Below are 19388 nucleotides of genomic sequence, written 5' to 3'. Positions count from 1 at the left end.
CTCCAACCGCCTCCAGACACTCACACAGGACCTTCATCGCCATCACTGGTTCTGATTTGAAAGAGGTAGAGCTGGGTATCATCCGCATACTGATGAAGACCCAGCTCAAACCCCCAATGATCTCTCCCAGCGGCTGCATGTAGATGTTGAAAAGCACGGGGGAGAGGACAGAACCCTGAGGCACCCACAAGTGAGAGCCCAGGGGTCTGAACACTCATCCCCCAACACCACTTTCTGAACACGGCCCAGGAGGAAAGAACAGAACCACCATATAACAGTGCCCCCAGCTCCCAGCCCCTCTAGACGGTCCAGAAGGATGTTATGGTCGATGGTGTCAAAAGCCACCGAGAGATCCAGCAGAACTAGGAAACAGCTCTCACCTTTGTCCCTAGCCCGCAGGAGATCATCAACCAGTGCGACCAAGGCTGTTTCAGTCCCATGATGAGGCCTGAATCCCGACTTGAAGTGATCCAAATGGTCCGCTTCTTCCAGGCATGGCTGGAGTTGTTCAGCAACCACTCGCTCAATCACCTTGCCCAAGAATGGAAGATTTGAGACTGGGCAATAGTTGGCCATTTTGGCTGGGTCTAGAGATGTTTTTTTAAGAAGCGATTTAATGACTGCCTCTTTCAGCAGGGAAGGCTCCCTCACAGAGAGAAGCATTCAACACCCCACGAAACCCATTGCCCAGCCCTTCCTGGCTAGCTTTTATAAGCCAGGATGGGCAAGGATCAAGGAGACAGGTGGTTGGTTTCACTCATCCAAGCAGCCTGTCCACATCCTTGGAGGTAACAGATTGGAATTGATCCCGTGCAACTTGACTAGACAGGACTCTAGCACTCTCCCTCCCCGGCATGCTCCCATGGTGGAGTCTACCTCTTCCCAAATCTGAGCAATTTTATCTGCAAAAAACTTTGCAAAATCATTGTGGACTTATGCACTGTATCACTGGAAAACAGCACCCCCTTTTCTACTCTTTGTATCTTTTCAAAGCATAAAGACTACATTGTTCAAGAGGCTCCATTAAAAAACATTCTAAAGTATTTTGGTCAATGGAAGACTTTACAGGACTGACTTGTTTGTTTACAATGCAGGAGTTTAACAGAGCAGTGCAAAAGTTTGGGCTTCGAGATACACTAAGGAAGATTTCTTTGGGAGCACAAATTCGGCGCAGCCTTGGGAAGGAGCATAATACCTTTGGGTTTTTTTTAACAAAGCTAGACTGGCCTTCCAAACACAAAGAAAGGCAAAGGTGGGAAATTCCATACATCCAGGACAGTTTCTCCACTGTCATTTATAGCAGGCCAAAACAAGAAAGTATTCAAGGATTAGACATAAGGCCCTAAATCATGTATTTGTTTTGAACAAGTAGATAAAGAGGTACCACTGTGACGGGAAAGTAAATTGCGTTTCCGTGCGCTCTGGCACTCATCACAGTGTTTGGTGCGTCAGAAGCGGTTTAGTCATGCTGGCCACATGATGCAGAAAAGCAGTCTGCGGACAAAACGCCAGCTCCCTTAGCCTAAAAGCAGAGATGAGTGCCATACTCTATAGTTCAATTCGACTGGACTTAACTGTCCAGGGCTCCTTTACCTTTTGCATAATTTGTTCTATATTATTTTTATTTTATTTTTTATTGTTATTATTATTATTATTATTATTATTATTATTATTATTATTATTATTACATTTTGTCTATTGCCCCCCTCCCCGATTTTGCAAGTCATGGTGATGGATAATTAGCTCAGCTTCCAGCCATTGACAATCTTATTCAATCACCTCTCCAGCTTTAATGTTTTCAGCTGTTTTAAAGCTTTCAGTCACGAGGGCTTGAATTTTGTTCTTTTAAAAGCAAAGATCCTCAGGCCCCAATCACATGATTAAGAGAGCCTCATTATGAATACAATGACAAAGGTAACAATGTAAAAAGAAGACACAGCTGATTTTTCTTGAAATCTAAATCTTAAATAGTTTTGGGGTGCCAGCAGATTAGAAAAAATGTCACTATTGAGAATCAATAGTGCCATATTAGAATAAAACTATAATGCTTTTACATTTTACTGAAGCGATGAGTAACCTGTGGCATTCCAGATGTGACACAGACTACAATTCCATCATCACTGGCCACTGCCCTTGCTAGTTGGATTTAATGGGGGTTGGAGTCCAACAATTCATTCAGGATCCATTCCCCACCCCCCACTTTACAGGCTGTAACTGGAAGAAGCTGCTTTGGATACAGAGCAGTTATCTTCCTTTTCAAAAGTGCTGTTTGCAAGAGAACTCTGTGCAAAGCCACCCACATAAGCTGCTCTGCACATACTACACAATCCTTCCAATGGCTTGTGCAAGCCTGAGCTGGCAAATATGAGCAGTGTATTATATTGCACACATCACTCTCTGGACTGTGACTGGTTTCTGTTAACCACATCTTCGTAACAAGCTCATAAGTGCAATACGGTTTAAGAATATTACCTGGAGCCGTTGTCTGCAAAGCATCAAGACTTCCGAAAAATTCCAACTGTGCTTATAAGCACTGAAAAATTAAATAGGCTATGGTGTCTTCACAGTTAATTTATTTTGCAGTTACAAGCAGCCACTTAAACTGGCTACAAAAGAATAAATAAAGGAACCATGAGTGCAGCAATCTGGATATGCGCATCATTGGAAGACTGTTGCAGCGCAATGTGCTTCATTGCTGCCCTCAACTCAAGTGGACACAAGATAAAGTATTTTCCCTTTTAAATTAAAAAAAAAAAAAAACCTGGCCCAGGTTATTTTCACCTTTGGCAAAAGAAAAATAGGCTGTTAAATACACGCAGCAATACCTCTGCTTCAAATTATAAAATGTAGAAAAATGGTATATTTTCATACAGTAACAAAACACACACTGGTTAAAGCACTTCAGTCTGTTCCAAAATACTTCTGTCCAAAATGTGTTGGGGCAACAGGATGAACTTCTGTCGTTAGAATTGTGATATCTGGGAATTCCTGGATTATTGATTTGGCACCTTTAAAAAAAGAAAAGTTGGGGAAGTCAAACATTTCCGTAAACTACATTTGCAACTCTGCAACAAGGGCTCTCATCTAATTACGGAGCTTGATTCTCTTCTCTCTCCTCCTCCTTTGCCCCCCTTTAGAATTAACCCATCTAACATACAGACTTCATCAAATGTCTTATTAAATTACATGCTCACAATGGCAATTGCTGCTGGCATAAACTCCTTTCAATGATCCATTTTCCTCCCCAATGTTTTGTACATAGCTGCATTCTTTGGCCAAGTGTCATTAATTGCAATGATCCTGGATGCTGACATGAGTGGGTCAATGGCAAATCCCAGTAAAGTGGACTGGGGCCACATGTGTACTGAGAGGAAGGAATCTGTCCCCAGTCCCCTTGTAACAAAGTATTCCTTGGCAGGCAACTGACATGAAAAGCGTGGGGAGCAGGGATCTTACTGGCACATGTGGTGGAGCTGTACCATAAATTCTGGAAACAACCAATTACAGAAATCAGCACACATATAGGTAAACATGTTATTGTCTATTTTTGATAAAGATAATGTGTATCCTGTACCAGAGAAAGTCAACAGGACTAGCTCATAACATTCAGTTTGGCTGTTTGTCTGCCCTGTTGCTTTAACTTACCATGAGGTGTAGAGAATAGACTCAGCAGGATTATGACATTTGGCTGGACTCCATGTTCTATAAGAACCTTTACAGCCTCAATCACAGTGTTGCCAGTACCTGACAATATTTGGGGGGGGGCGGGAGAGGGGAGGAGAAAGAGGAATTACTCTAGTATATTTTCAAGTTATGTTACTATCAAAATCAAACTATTTCACCATTAATCTGCATGGTCTATAGGTATGAATTCTGACATTCCAACAAAAACAATAAGCTAAAACAATAAGCTCAGTGCATCTAAAGTTCCTTCTCCAATGGCTAGCATTGCTCAATGTACTCTTTCAAGGAGTAAATAGGGTCAGTTTCGAAATGGGTAGCAGCCATGGGCTTAAATCTCAATTCTAAACACTTAACTCTGAACTAAATTATCTAGTCGATTTCTAGCAAGTGCATTTGGCATTGGGGTTTGAGACTATTATGGCTTCTATATCTGATTTTAATGCATTTTTATAAAAGTTTGAAATTTAAAAATTGGTTAAACAGAATCAAACAGCTCAGATCTGAGAAATAAATATCTGATCCTATTTAATTAACATTTAGGAATGAGCAAAAGCTTAAAAGCTTCAAGCTGAACAGTTACAGTCTACTAGTTGCACCCAGCATCAACATCCTCATTTCTTGTTTGTACTTAAGTGACTCAAGCAACAAGTTGCATCTTTAGATGCATATTTTCAACACATGCAGCCTATAGACCAGGCATAGGCAAACTCGGCCCTCCAGATGTTTTGGGACTACAGTTCCCATCATCCCTGACCACTGGTCCTGTTAGCTAGGGATGATGGGAGTTGTAGTCCCAAAACATCTGGAGGGCCAAGTTTGCCTATGCCTGCTATAGGCACTGCTGTGCCAGCTGTGCTGTAGTTCAACTAATGTAAATTCTGGAAAAGCTTGAAAAATCCAGTGTTGTATGGCCCCAAACCAAATCCTTAATTCTAACCAATGATAGATTTGCCTTCCAAGAGAGCTCTCTAGTCAAATGGTCAATATTTGTGGGGTGGGGAATCCTTTAAGGCACTCACTTAGTATTGGGTACATGAGGAGAACTTTTCTCCTGAAAATATCTGGTGGAAACTTTGCATAGTACACTTTGGCTCTCTGAGTGTCTTCATCGCTCTGGATCAGGATCTTTCCTATTCGGATTGATCTACAACAGTCACGCAAACCCTGTTCCATAGCCTCTCCTTCATGGGGGGGGAAAAACAAGAAACAGTTACAAATCAAGCAATGGCCAGCCTGTTTCACTAATCTACCTGCCTTTTTGTTTTCGCAATGGCTTCTATATGCAATTTTCATTCTGCAACATACAGTAGCTCCCCATATAACAGAAGACAGCTGATGCCATTCAATAAAAGCTGGTGTGAGAGGCAAGCACTATCAGCAAGGAAAGATGCAACTTACATTCATGTGAAAAATTATGAATACACACTTCCATCATCCATTTTCCATGAGGATGCAAGCCAAAAGTGGCTGTGTCAAAACTTGCTCTTAGAAAGGACATATGGGATTAACCCTTTGCTTGGAAAGCATAGTCATTTTTGTCACTGTTCCTCTTACAGCCCTCTATGTTGCTTTCCTAAGTATAATTTAGTAACTTACGTAGTAGTCATACATCTATTTCCAATATGGTGCCACTTTTGCTAGAAACAGCAACACTGCACTGATAATAAAAAGACTGAACACACACAAAATGTTAAATGACTTACCACTTCTCATTATGCTGACTCCACAATTTCCTTTTTCAAATTTCACCCCTTCATACTTGTACCCTGTTGAAAGGTCACACAGAATCTGGATTAAAGATGTTGTTTTCCTTTTACTCACACTGAATATCCTATTTCAAGATGGACAGTGGAAGTTGCATTAACCACTTACAATTCTAAGGCACATTTTACACACCTCGGTGATTTCACAAAGATGTCTATCCCTCAAAGTTACACAGAGAGTACAAGATAAAATAAAAGTTTATTTCTTTATCCTACTCTTCATCCCAAAAAGGCTCACAGAGCATCTTAATCAACACACACACACACACACACACACACACACACACACACGACAGTCCTTAAGTTTACAAACTTAAAAAAAAACCACACACACAAACGACAAACGGATAATGTATTGGAAGGGAGATCAGCTTGAGTACAAATCCTTCTTTCTTTTTTGTATAATATATTTATTAATTTCCATGCAAAAACATTACATTAAAGAGGAGAAAAAAATAATAAAATAAAACATTTATAACAACTGTATACACAATCAATATTAAATCCACATTATGAGATTACTTGAACCCCCCAACTTCCCTCTATTCCTTCCCTTGGTTCTTTTGTATTATCTTCATTCATGAATGTCAGCAGGGTACAAATCCTTCTAATGATTAGATGGGATGGACAGGAGAAGTCAAAAGTAGCTGGTCTCTAAGACGAGCCAACAAGAATGGCCCTACATCCCTTCTACATCCAGCCAGCCACTCATACATTGCATCTAAACCAAGACCTATTCTCAGACCCATGCAGAGTTTGTCTGAGGCCTGGGGAGGGAATCTTGTTAGAACAAAGTAATAAACTCAAACAGGCCACTGATGCCCCCTCCCCACTCAGTGGACTTAGCCTGGGGCAGGTATATGCAGATGCCCCCCTCCTCTGCAGCAGCCTTCCTAGTCTAGCAAACAGATTTTAAAAATTGTTTTTCTCCCAGTCATGAAAAGGCCTGGCCTTTGCCAAATTATCTCAAAAAAATCATTTTACAAAGTGATCAAATTTTAAATATCCTCTTATTTGCAGAATGCCCACTCTATAGCTAACTTTATTGGTAGGTCAAACCACACTGCCCATTTTACTTTACACCATATCCTTATTCTCCACACCAGCTAGGCTGGGCATACTTTCCCCATTACCTGTTGGAGTGGTTACTGTGCATTCTGTGTATGGCAACTGATTCAACCCCTCTTCAACCACAAGCCTGATCTGTAAGAGAGAAAGAATTCAAATGGGGGAGGGAGCAAGACAAAGTGGAAGAAAAACGAGAAAACATTGTCACAGCAAGGCTTCAGTTTCAACTAAATGCTAACACACCATTAGTGCAAGGGCACAGCCCAAGTGCTCCCCTCAACATCTTCAACAGTCCAGAAATAAGCACAATGGACTTTGATCCACCATCTGCACCACCTACAGATCATTTTAACTATTGTTTTTTTGGTATAATGTATGTACAACATTTACACACTGGAAAGCATGGGAAAAAGAGCACAAGACTTCAAAGCTACACTCGTGTAAAGACTCCCAGTTTGAACTCCCCTTGCCTAGATATTTTCAAACTGTAATATCATCTTATTCTTTCTTTATCCGATGGTTAAGTAACCTTTTCCAGGTTGTGGGCCACATTACAATGGTCACAAGCTGTTGTGGGCCACATTCCAGTAGCAATCAGGGCAAGTCCCTCCACCCCCACAACTCTATGTAGGAAAAATGTCACATGTGAAGTGGCCCTAGGTGTAGGTATACAAGAAAATGTAACAAAATAAGGATTTTCCTTGGTTATATATATATTTAATGTATTCTTCCATAGTTGAGGGGAAACAATTTGTAAGTGGAAGAACTTCATGTCTGTTATTGTGTAAGTGGGTATTTCCATGAACAAGCCAGCATTAAAGAATGGCAGGAGATTCTCTGTGTAGTAGATACTGCCCATTATTTAAAATGGGATCATGTTAAGTAAACATCCTGAAAATGTCATGTAGCCAGGACACCAGAGTGTTTCTTAACAGCTAAAAGCTAAATGGTTTTATCTGTTTGGTGCAAGAAACTCTGCAAAGAAACTAATAATGTCACTGTAGAAAGCAAGCCTGAGTTTTTGTTTCTAGATCACAATTTAGTTCAGCATATTAATAGCCTAATCCTACACATATTTATTGGAAGTCTGTTGGCATAAAAGTATATATGCTTAGGATTAAACATAAATGCTGATATGAAAACTATTACTGACAGATCGTTGGTTTTCAAATAAGCAGCAGGTTCAAAGAAAATTGATCTCTTTTCCAGTAATAGTTATTCATTCCAGCAGAATACTCCTGTTAATACACCAATCTACACAACAGGCCTTCAACTAACTTACCAATCGATCAGCAGAAAATACGAAGTCCCCTCTGCTGGATGTCCTGGAGGAAAAGAACAGAATTTTTAGTATGATTATCCAACAAGCTACTATTGTTAAATATCCCAGAAAATATGCACACAATTAAAAATAAGTGCTGAAATGCATCTATCACTTTCCCTCATAATATAAACTAAAGGCTTGACCTTTAGATTAACTTATTTGAAGTGAAGTCATTAAGGTCTTTGAACATTAGTCATTACAGGTGGATTCAAAGTGTTTTCTAAGAAGGTTTATAAGCAGAGATATTATGCATGAAGACAAAGAGTTATGCATGTGAATCTCATTTTCCTCATTGTTTTATTTAGCCTGACAATCTAAATCTAGAAAGTGAAGTAGCAGTCCATGGGGTCCTAAATGTATGGTCTCCCTATAGTCCACTAAAAAACAGAATTCATTAAAAACACTAGGAAAAAGATTCTGCCATCTCATGCAGTGTTCGAAACTCCCATTGCACATTTTGCGACAGGGAGTTTCATTACTTTGAACAGCTTCTGAGCTCTGGGCGTAGTACTGTGCCTAAGATTTCATTCAGATTAAAACTGCAGAGTGGAAGGAAAGGAGGACCTTTTTCTGCCTCCCCACTTCCAGCTACTTTCTGAAGACTGGAGAAGAGACCCCCTTAAGAATATTAGGGGGTAGGCAGGGGAAGGACTAGACAATATGAAAAATTAACACAATATTTTAGCTGCAGTTCATTAATTTTCAATTTGTATTCTTGTTATTTTAAAAAGCGCCTAAACATTCCGTTGTTGTGCCCATAACCTAGGTTTAAGGTGCCATTTAGCTCCTAGTTTTCATATCTCAGTTTCTAACACTGATCTCATGACAACGGTCACAGACGTTACTTATACACAGTGCTTTTTTTCTAAAAAAAATGTTTAGGGGTACTCTCATTTTCCTACTCATATTGAAATACTGCCCCTCAATGAGGCCAAACTTAGATTCACAAAATGTTTAGGGGTATGCGTAGCCCGGCATTCCCCCCAGAAAAAAGCAATGCTTATACACCTCTCCCACATTTAGAAGCTTTCATTTTCTCTTGTCATGTTGCTGTTGTATTCAATAATGGGAATCATAGTTTAATGTTAGGATTAGTCTACTCAACTCAACTCCATGGTTGGGTTGGGTTTAAAACTAATAGTACTTAGTGTTAAACACTATCCCCAGTTAAAAAACAGCAAGCTATATTTAAGGGAAAGCAACATGAAAGCCTTTCAAACTTATCCCAGCTATTTGGGAGAAGGAGAGGGAAGGGTGGCAAAAGCATGTAAGGATACTAGGTTCATTTGTGGTGCACTGAACCAAAGTTTAGCACCGAGGATTTCAACCTTTCTGGGTCCATAGCTCCTTTGATCAACTACATTCTTTCTGCAGCACTCCTGTGGGGCTCAGGAGCCCAGTTATGTCACCGCTTGCCTGCAGAGCGGACAGCCTGTCACCCTTTTTCAAACACCCTCCCTTGTGGAGTATTCCCTCAGCCTCCTCTTCTCTCTTCTTGGGAGTCCTCTGGACAGCCACTGCTGCCCCTCTGCCCCAAAGAGAGGGGCCTCATCGCACTGTCCCAGAGGGGCCTGGGAATTCTCTATCCATTCCCAACGGCAAGGGCTGGTGAAATGGGTGGCTGGGCTCCTCGCCTGCTTGCTTGCTTGCTTACTCCAAGGCTGCCTCAGCTCCTGACAACCAGCACCCACTGACCATCCCCAGAAGCACCATTTATCTGTGGAGCTTGTAGCCAGGGTTGCTGCAACAAATAGCTATGCAAGCCTTTGGGAGGCAGAGATGTGAGAGGGCATCATAGGATGAAGGGAAGGAAAGAGGGTCAGAGGCCAGTGTTGCCCGCAGCACCCTAGACCATCATTCAAGGCACCCAGGATGCCATGGCACACTGGTTGAAAACCACTGGTTTAGCATGATATTCATACTCAGACCCCATCTGCACTATACATTTAAGGCAGAACCATACCACTTTAAACAGCCAAAGCTTCCCCTAAAGACTCCTTCAAAGTATAGTTTGTTGTGGGTGAACTAGCTGAACTCAACCAGCTACACTCTTTGTGGGTGCAGGCTATCACAAGTACATAACTCGATGCTTCAAAGCTTGCACTTCCTACCCATATTCTACCAGGCCAGAATCAAAGTTCTTCATTAAATACAAGGCTCTTAACAACTTGGGTGCAGGTTATCTTAAGAACTGCCTGGCTTTTATATGCTTAATCACTGAGGTCTTCATGGAGTCACTGTTAGTGCTCCCCCACCTCACCAATGGCTCAAATGCACAACTTGTATCCACAAGGAGCCTTATGTTCAATATTGGGGCTGAACTCCATGAAACTCCTTCACAGCTGAGATAAGACAGATGACATCCATTTTGAACTTCTGGCATCTAATGAAGTCCTTATTTCAGTAGGCATTTTAAGCATTCTGTTGTTGTGGGTAATTTTAATTGATTTTTATTATAACGTTTTAATCATATTGTAAACCACTAAAATAAGCAATCACAAAAGGAAAATATTGCTACCTAAAATGGTCACATTCTGCATATTCTGATCAGAATTAAGTATCAGCAGTTAAGACTGCGGTTAATTGGAACATGCAGATGAAGTCAAAATCCTTTCTAGAAGCTATAAGCTCATGTGTGACAATATTATAGGGTCAAGTTAGTTCCATAATAAACTTGATCCCCCATTCAAAAAAAAGAGTGGCTTTTGTTGCTTATTTAGGATCAGCGTATAAGCAGTTAAAACCATCTGCAGCCATATACAAAATGCCAGCAGTTAAATTTACCTCCCATTAACTTTGGATTTTGTCAGAATAGAAACACACTGCTCAGAGCTGCTTCTATGGAAACCTGTTCTCAAGCCCAACTGCCTGCAAATCCGTTTTTCATTGTAAACTGCAGCACTGCCAATTTTAGCCCTGAAATCAGGCAATATAATCTGTGCTGGGAATGAAAGTTTTATGAGACTAAATCCCATTCCCCATTAAACCCAGCATACATATATAAACACGAGACATGTACAAATATTCAATGAAACAAGCCACTGAAGTATACAATATTTGTATCCCTTGTCCTATCACCGTGATCAACAGGGGCAGCCCATCCCATTTCACCACCTGAGACAAAACGGGAAGGTGTCAACCTCTCCCCACTGACAGTTCAACCAAAACCTTGCTTTCTAGGGTTGTGAGGCTGTGGCAGCAACTTCCAGGTTTCAGTGAGATCTCGCAAGAGGTCCACAAGGTCTTGCCAAAACCTAGAAGTCACTGCCACTGCCACTTCTCTGGCTGCAGCAGCAAAGGTGGTGCACCTCTATGGGAGAAGTGGTGGTACTGGCCATAGTAGCTTCCAGCAAGATCTCATTACTTTAAATTGAACCTGAAAACAGACTTGTATAATGTGATCAAACAGCCCATCTCAGTTCGGGACCATCTGAAATTTCAGACAGTTTTTGAAAGCACTCCCACATATAACTCATTGGAATAGTCTTAAACAGGAGGTTACCTGAGCATAAGCAGCTGTGGCTAGACTATTTCCATCCAATTAAGAAGACAGCTTGCATGGAGTCCGTTGTCTTTCTATTTCTAAGAGGAAGCATTCCTGTCTTACCTAGAATTTATCCAAGTGTCATCACAGACAATCTTCTGCACTACCTTCAACTGAACACATTTCTATGTGGTTGGCTTACACATTCAGCTGCCAACCATCAAGTGTACAGTAGTCTAGTGGAGTTAAATTTAGACACTGGGTAAGCTACACAAGATGGTCGTGTTAGGGTTCATTTATTTTGTGCCTTGTTCCTCCCTGCCAGAACTCTACTTACTGCCCTGCATCTTTAACAGTACCAAAAAAGAAAGAAATCAAGTAGATATGCATGTGTAAACAGCTGTATGTCTTGGCTACCTTTAACAATCATAGGGGATTGCCAATTGCCTTGTATTCCATAATCAAGCAAAAGATGTCTTCCTTCAAAAGTGATGCCTTTATAGGATTAGGCATTCTGTTTCTACAGCATCCAGGCAGAGGCCTCTTTAAAACCATGCCCTAGGGATTGCTCCCAGCAGCTGGTACTCAGGGGGCATACTAGCCCTGGACATTAAGGTCCCATTTTTCATGACAGTCAAAAGCTCTCTTCAGGTGCTCTGTATGTGTATTAAGTAAATATGCAAGAGGGGCTATGGGAATCAGCACATTCCCCTTCCCCCACATCACCCTCCACAAATTGAATGGCAGTCACCTGAAGTAAAACACCTTCCTATATTCAGAAGCTCCCCGTATGTTTTAGAAGCCTGGAAAAATAAGGTTCTAAAATGTGCAGAGAGCCACCACAAACTCAGACGATGATCAGCTCAGGAGGTAACCCTCCAATTTGTGGAGGGAAAAGAACATGGAGCAGGGCTATTGCACTTGTCCCTACAAGTCCCCTTCATGTATTTAACACACATTTAGGACACCTGCAGAGAGCCGTTTCCTCTAATATTTTGTAAAGTCATCTAGTGATGGGGGGTGTAAAAAATTTCGTTTTATAGGTTCATTAGTAGCAATGAAATGGTGCACACAATATTAAGCAAGCTTGACAGTTTCAAAAGTTTCTTTGTTTAGTAAATACAAGTAAAATTAATATGCTGCATTACTTTCTAGGGCCTCTGGTTTTTTCTAATGCAAATTAACTTAATTTGTATAAGGCATTTTTTCCTGAGAATTTTCCAAATTAAAATGTTTGCATAACCCACATCATTGAGGGCATCCAACCTACTATTCATTACAACTCATTATGGTTGTGGATTCCATATCCTAATTATGCTTTTCTTGTCTGTCTTGAATCCACTGCCAGAGTACCTAAGATGGACAGACATTTCTCTGCTTCATCATTCTATTTTTCCCTTGCTTTTCTCTGTTTCATTCCAAAGATGTCTTATACAGGAAGACTGGATTATTGGCTAATCACCATTTTCTCTTGCCACTTAGTGGCAAGGAATGATGAATATTCCTCCAATTACAAATACATTACACTGGAATTGACAAAGTATATGTGCATATCCCAAAAAATCTTGATGCACGAGGAATTTCAATAAAACGCAGAAATGAGGATTTTGACATGGAAAAACTGACACTGCCAAAGGCACAGTGACAACACTGGGTGCGTCTATAATAAATGTGTGATGTCAGACAATGTAAGCGACATTTCTTCTTGCCCGCTGGAGCACACAGCTAATCATGATGCTATCTACAGCTAGCTGACTTTTTACATTGTGCTGTACATGTTAATACATTCATTCAAAATCATGAAATAGCTACTGCAAGAGCTTTACAGATAAAATAGCTGCAGCTACAATTCAGGAAAGCATATAATATACTATAAAGCTAGCAGCTTTGAGAAAAGCATCATTCTTTGTTTTAAGACAATTGTACAGTGGTACCTCGTGTTACATACGCTTCAGGTTACAGATGCTTCAGGTTACAAACTCCGCTAACCCAGAAATATTACCTCGGGTTAAGAACTTTGCTTCAGGATAAGAACAGAAATCGTGCTCCGGCGGCGTGGCGGCAGCAGGAGGCCCCATTTGCTAAAGTGGTGCTTCAGGTTAAGAACAGTTTCAGGTTAAGAACGGACCTCCGGAACAAATTAAGTATTTAACCCGAGGTACCACTGTAGTATGATTCTTGCCCAAATCATCCTAACACTTACCTGGTCAGCAAGATCATTTATGTAGTGGAGAACAGGCACTCCCATGATACAGGCACTTCTTAAAGAGACCGGTATGCACATAAAGCTGATTTTCATGATACCTCCTTTTTTTGAGGAGGAGAAAGCAGCTCACTAAACTGGTTAAATAGAAAAGCATCCATATGCAGTTTGAAAGAAAAAACTTTTTCATTGTTGTCTCTTAACTCTGTGTGTGCACAACCACGGGGCCCCTCCAAGCTGGTGTTATTTTGCAGGCAGTGTGTTCAAAATTAGCCATGCACAAGGCGCATTTTGCCCCTGGCTATTGGCCACTTGCAACCAAGTGAAGATGCATGGGTGCCAGGATGGAGGTGCATGCCTGGGGATAATTGGATCTTGATTGTTTTCACACATTAATACCACTTCCTGTAGGAATAGGCCAATATATATGTGGACTGTCCCTGGATAAAGTGACTTCTCTCAAAGTTCTTAACCTAGCACAAGGTTGTCATTTGAACTAGCCAAATACTTAAGTGATAATCAATCACAGTCAGTCCATCACTTGAAAAATAAGTCTTTAGAGTTGTCTTGCCCCAAACTGGCAGCTAGACATTCTGTTTTGGTGACTGCAACCTTGGTTAAAGGAGCCATTTGGCACCTAATTTATATATCTTAGTTTCTAACACTGATTGCAGGTGTACTTTGCAACATGTTCTTGAGTTTCTTCTTTAATAGTTGTTCTGTGATGATTCCCCAGTATTGCATTATTGCTCTCCAGAGCAACTATAGTACAACAAAAATAGCATTTGTGGTATAAAAAGTTACAGGATTTCAGCAGGACGTTACAGCTATACACTGGTTGGAAATGAAAGGGTATGACTGCCACAAAACTTTTGCAGGAATAAATTTTTTTTTTGCCTGTGGGGTCATACACTGATAGCATCAAGAGAACAAATCATCACAATTACATCATCTAGAGGGGTCCATACTCATCAACTGTAAAAAGGGAAACAAAATGCTCACACCTAAGCTGTATGCTAAAGACTAAATATCAATACCAAACATGCATTCAAATAACCAATAGTCGGCTGTCATTTTCCTAGCCTGGCTGCATGTTTGAGAAGTTTAACCATACAGTACAATCCAAGGACATTTCAGGCAATTTTTCTACTTATACAGCTTTCATCTGAATTCTGGATTCAGCTGATTTACTCCACATTTAGCACGTAAAGGCAGCCCATGGATGACACCAATTTCCCTAAATAAACTTTCTTAAGATAAGGCTTGCTCCAAGGCTGCAATCCTAAATTCACCTTGGAATTAGAGGTAGACCCACTCAACTTAGTGAAATTTACTCCTGAATGAACAAGTATAGATTCAAAATGCATGCATATCAGCACTAGATAACATTAATGTACAGTTAATAAAATTAGTATTTATTGCGTGATAATGCTGTTTCATGTTTTTTTCATAGGTTAAATATTAATGTGTTGGGTTTTATATGTTGGAAGCACCTAGTAAGGACAAAGCTGGCCTAGAAACCTCACATTACTGAGATAACTAGATGTGGGACCACTGTCCAACCAAATCATCATGTGATACTTTTTGAAGAAACTGCAATGTGTGCAGCTGCAAGATGCAACAGTGCCTTCTCTATGAATGACCAGCGAAGTGATTAGCTATAGTGCTTATTAGCATTGGGACCCAACCACCATCCTACTCACTAAAATCTTTCACCTATCAGCCTGCAGTGCAGGATCTGAAAGGCACCTACTGCATGCCAAAACTTGTCCCTAAGAGTTTAGCAGAGTTCATGGTATATGCTAGGCCTATTTTCACTTAATGTTAATCCCAGAGGTTGGCTAACTAGACAAGATACATTGACACTGCACCTCTTTGCTTCTTCCTAAAAAGCAAAAAAAAAAAAAAAAGTTTCTAATACTAGTCAACCACAGTCAGTAATCAAGTACAAGCAGAGCAAATTGTCATCATGTCAGTTTGCATGACAAAACCAGATGTGGCAGGAAGCAAAGAACAGTGAAGCAGCAGGCATGGACATCCAGCTCTCCATTCATTGAAGGTGGCTGCAGCTTGAATTATAGGCAAAACTCCAGTGCTATGACTTGCTCTTTTGCAATGTCCTCCAAAAAGTAAGGGAAAATATTGCTTTGCATTTACCCAACCCTGAGGTTATGTGATCTCAAAACTATCACCTACCATACACTCAAGCCTCAGTCATAAGGACACACCATGCCAGCTACCTGGTAAGCTATCCTTTGAAAAGATTCCTCCCATTCCAGCAAATTTGGATGGCCAATTCAAGCGTATTTAATAGGTCATATTTATGTAGCAAGTAGCATGTTTCTAGCACAATAAGCCCAAAAATTCCACATATTTAGTTTGAGTGTATTCAGCTTTACATGCTTGGCAAATTACCGGTAATTAAAAAGTGGATGGGAAAGGGAATGGGTGTTTTGGGGGGAAAGACTTTGGCAAACCCACCTGCCCTTGAACTCAGTGTGTACAATTGTACCTCAGGATGCGAACAGGATCCGTTCCGGAGCCCCGTTCACATCCTGAACAGAACGTAAAATGTGCATGCGTCTCTGCGCGTGTTGCATTTCACCGCTTTCATTCATGTGCGTGACATCATTTTGACCGTCTGCGCATGTGCGAGCGGCGAAACCCGGAAGAAACGCACTCCGTTACTTCCAGGTCGCCATGGAGCACAACCCAAAAATACTTATCCTGAAGTGTATTTATCCTGAGGTATGACTGCAATTTTGGCTTTAGGGGTAATCCCCAGAAAATAACCTGTGTAAATTGCAAGCTTATTGCATTCAAAGCACACCACATGCATTATTCCAACCATATTTTTTTTAAAAGGGCCCTGTAAGGTAGGCCAGTATGACTATTCCCATGATGATGGGTGGGGCTGAGGTCAAGAGAACAGTGCTTTATAATGCCCCACCTAGTAAGTTAATGATGGAAACACTCTTTTATTCGCTGAGCTTTGCCCTAAGCTATCTCAGACACGGAAAACCAACCTGGGAAAAGTCCCTTCTGCTTTGTTTATTCCTCACCACCATCTACTCCCCCTCCTTCCTGCAAAACATAACGCGGGACGCATCATTTCTTATTTAAAGAGAGCTCGCCCACAGCTTCGCTCAGTACCATCACATTCATTGTGCCCAAATCCAGCAAGAGAGAAGAGACCGCCCCCCGAACATCACTGCATAATATACATTAATATACGTACAGAAAGGCTGGCTCCCCTGCTCATAAGGCTGAACTTCAAACAACAAATGAACATGCACCGTTAACTCCTCTTGCATCTAATGCGGTAGACCGCAAAAGCTTAGACCGCAATAAATTCAGTGGAGTTTCCAGCCTCCGTAGACGACACATCCTGACCTGGACCTGGACCCTAAACCTAGATAGTCATAACATACATTACTGTGTACATTTGGGCGGGAAAAGGGAGGGTTTCCCCCGAAAAACACACAAGTGAGAGCCACTTGAGCACATCCTGGCCCTGCGGGTGCCACAAAAGGCAGGTTGGGCAGACTCTACGCCCCAGCTCTTGTCAGGAGGCTACGAGGCGACGGAGCTCCGTCTGGTCAGGGAACGAAAGGGGCTCTTGCGCTGACAGATGTCCACCACGCCGCCCCCAACCACGCGCGCACAGGCGACATTCTGCACATGCTCAGAGGGAGGCCAGCCTGGCGCCAAGAATAGGAGCTGCCGACGCGTGCCCGCCTTACCTGTCCCGGATGATGGTCTGTAGCTCCCGGATCTGGTCGTTCATGGGCAGGAGCTTGAGCCGAGGGGCGGCGGCGGCCGGCAGGTCGAGGGTCGGCGACGGGGCCGTGTCAGGGCCGCCCCCGTTGCTGCCAGAGCAGCTGCAGCCGCCGCCGCCGCTCCCGCTGCAGCAGCTGCTGCTATCCGGGCTGGGGCTATCGCCGCCAGGGCCGGGCTCGGAGAAGCGGAGCTGCCGGGAAACGACGCCGCTGCCGACGCCGCTCCCCGTTACCGCCTGCTCAGAGCAGTCCTGGTCCCGGTCTGTCGCCCCAGCCTGCTGCTGCTGCCGGGGCGCATCTGCCGAGCCTACCCTCTGGTTGTGGCAAGGCATCGTCTCCATGCGCGGCCGGAAAGGCGCCCAGAGGTGCCCCGATGGTGCCCCACCGGTACGCCACGCGCTCGCCCCGCGCTTGGTGCTTTACCTCAGCCGCAGCGCCCGCCCAGCCAGTCAAGCTCCGCCTCCTCGAAGGTCCTGCGCGCGGCAAGCCGCCCAGCCGGGCGCGGCTATTGGCTGCTGACCTTGCCACTCTTAGCTTAGGAACAATGGGAGGGCACCTTCGGTCGAGGTGGCCCCGCCCCCCACTCCTGACTGGGGGGAAAGCTCTTCTTTTACCTCAGAGAGAAGAGGCCGCATTCACGCCATACGTTCAAAGAGGCGTCATGCCACTTTAAACGACTTCCCTCAAGGGTTTCTGGGAAGTGTAGTTCATTCAGAGTGCAGAAAGGTCTAGTGACACATTCTGAAGCGGCGTGATAAGTCCCCTCCCCTCCCAAGAATCCTGGGAGGTGTAGTTTGTTAAACCTGCTGAGAGTTCTTAGAAGATACCCCCCCTTCCCCACTTCCCTCTCAAAACGACAGTTCGCAGAAGGATTTAACAATCTCTCCTGAGTGTCTTCTCACAGCGAATTGCAACTCCAAGATGAGAAAGGGAGTGGCGTTCGTAACAGCACCCCTACAGCTCCCAGAATTCTTTGGGGGAAGCCGTGGCTGTTTTACGTGGTATTAGGGCACTGTGAATGTATGGTGTGCATGTGACCAGAGAGAGATCCTCTTGTCCTTCATCATGGGCCTTTCTTATTTGGGTCACGCACCTGCTCCACAGACATCAACTGGTTTAGTGACAGGAATGGGAGTCAGGAGCAGGTCAGCAATAACCCACATGGCTAGCAGCGGCACCACCTTGTGCCAAAGGCTGAGGGGGCCCAATGTTGCACTATGCGGTCACAAGGTTGGGTGCTGTGCCAAGACCCCTTTTGCTGTGCACTGGAGCACCCTGTGGTCAGTTGAAAGCGGGGCACCATGCAGTGCCCCCCAGCAGAGCGTTCCATGCTCAGGAAAAGGCCAGGGGCCATACCATGCCCCTTGCTGGAGCACCCCGTTCCACACACACCCCGGAGAATCCCATGGTTGGGAGGTCAAGCACTGCATCACACTCCAGAACACACTGTGCCACTCCCCCTCCCCCAAAATATTGAGGGGGCCCAAAACAGCTCAGCGCTCCTGGTTGCTAAGACTAAAGGTCCCCACCTTCCTACAGCTCTCTAAGTCTCCTCTCCCCCAGTTCCTTCCCAAGTACTCTGAGGCTCCTTCGTGTTGCATGTCTTTGTTCTGCCTGTTCATGCCTCTTTGGGTTCTGGGAGACCAGCAGGGAGGAGAGCTGGTTGCTGCAGAAGAGGGAGAAAGGCTGGCTTCCTCACCAGCCTGACACACTTCTGCTTCTTGGGCTCCCTCATTCCACTCTCCTGTTTCATTCAGCTTCTGCCTCTGATTCTGGACTTCTCTCAGCCGCAGACTCTTCCTGCTCAATAAACCCTGTTACCTCTTCAGCTTCAGACACCATCTCTTCCCAATCTGCTCCCTCTGACCACTCATCATCATCCCACTACCAATCCCCCAGCTCTGAGCCAGTCTAGGACATTTAGTAAAGGTAAAGGGACCCCTGACAGTTAGGTCTAGTCGCAGACAACTCTGGGGTGGCGGCACTCATCTTGCTTTACTGGCCAAGGGAGCCAGCATACAGCTTCCTGGTCATGTGGTCAGCATGACTAAGCCGCTTCTGGCGAAACCAGAGCAGCGCACAG

At 43.3% G+C, this 19388-nt stretch overlaps 1 protein-coding gene and 1 long non-coding RNA gene across 3 annotated transcripts; both read right to left on the bottom strand.

The window, feature by feature from the left end:
- Nucleotides 1-2556: 2556 nt before the first annotated feature.
- UPRT (uracil phosphoribosyltransferase homolog) lies at nucleotides 2557-17758 on the bottom strand. Of its 2 annotated transcripts, none has more exons than XM_083596540.1 (7): nucleotides 17270-17758; nucleotides 7798-7840; nucleotides 6581-6650; nucleotides 5388-5450; nucleotides 4704-4865; nucleotides 3646-3744; nucleotides 2557-3008 (listed from the first exon to the last, which is right to left on the bottom strand). In XM_083596540.1, the coding sequence occupies exons 1-7, from the start codon at nucleotides 17644-17646 to the stop codon at nucleotides 2902-2904; spliced, it is 921 nt and encodes a 306-aa protein (XP_083452666.1). In that variant the 5' UTR covers nucleotides 17647-17758; the 3' UTR covers nucleotides 2557-2901. The 2 variants fall into 2 exon arrangements, with proteins under 2 accessions (XP_083452666.1, XP_083452667.1); XM_083596541.1 differs by lacking the exon at nucleotides 17270-17758 and adding an exon at nucleotides 16970-16991.
- Nucleotides 8420-16958, bottom strand: LOC310754606. The gene is made up of 2 exons (XR_014543918.1): nucleotides 9737-16958; nucleotides 8420-8490 (listed from the first exon to the last, which is right to left on the bottom strand). It is a non-coding gene; the product is annotated as an uncharacterized lncRNA (long non-coding RNA).
- Nucleotides 17759-19388: the final 1630 nt, after the last annotated feature.

The sequence above is a fragment of the Podarcis filfolensis genome (assembly GCF_964270895.1).
Source record: "Podarcis filfolensis genome assembly, chromosome: Z".
Taxonomy (NCBI): domain Eukaryota; kingdom Metazoa; phylum Chordata; class Lepidosauria; order Squamata; family Lacertidae; genus Podarcis; species Podarcis filfolensis.
Note: the sequence above shows the minus strand (reverse complement) of the source record. Positions and strands in the feature narration are given on the sequence as shown.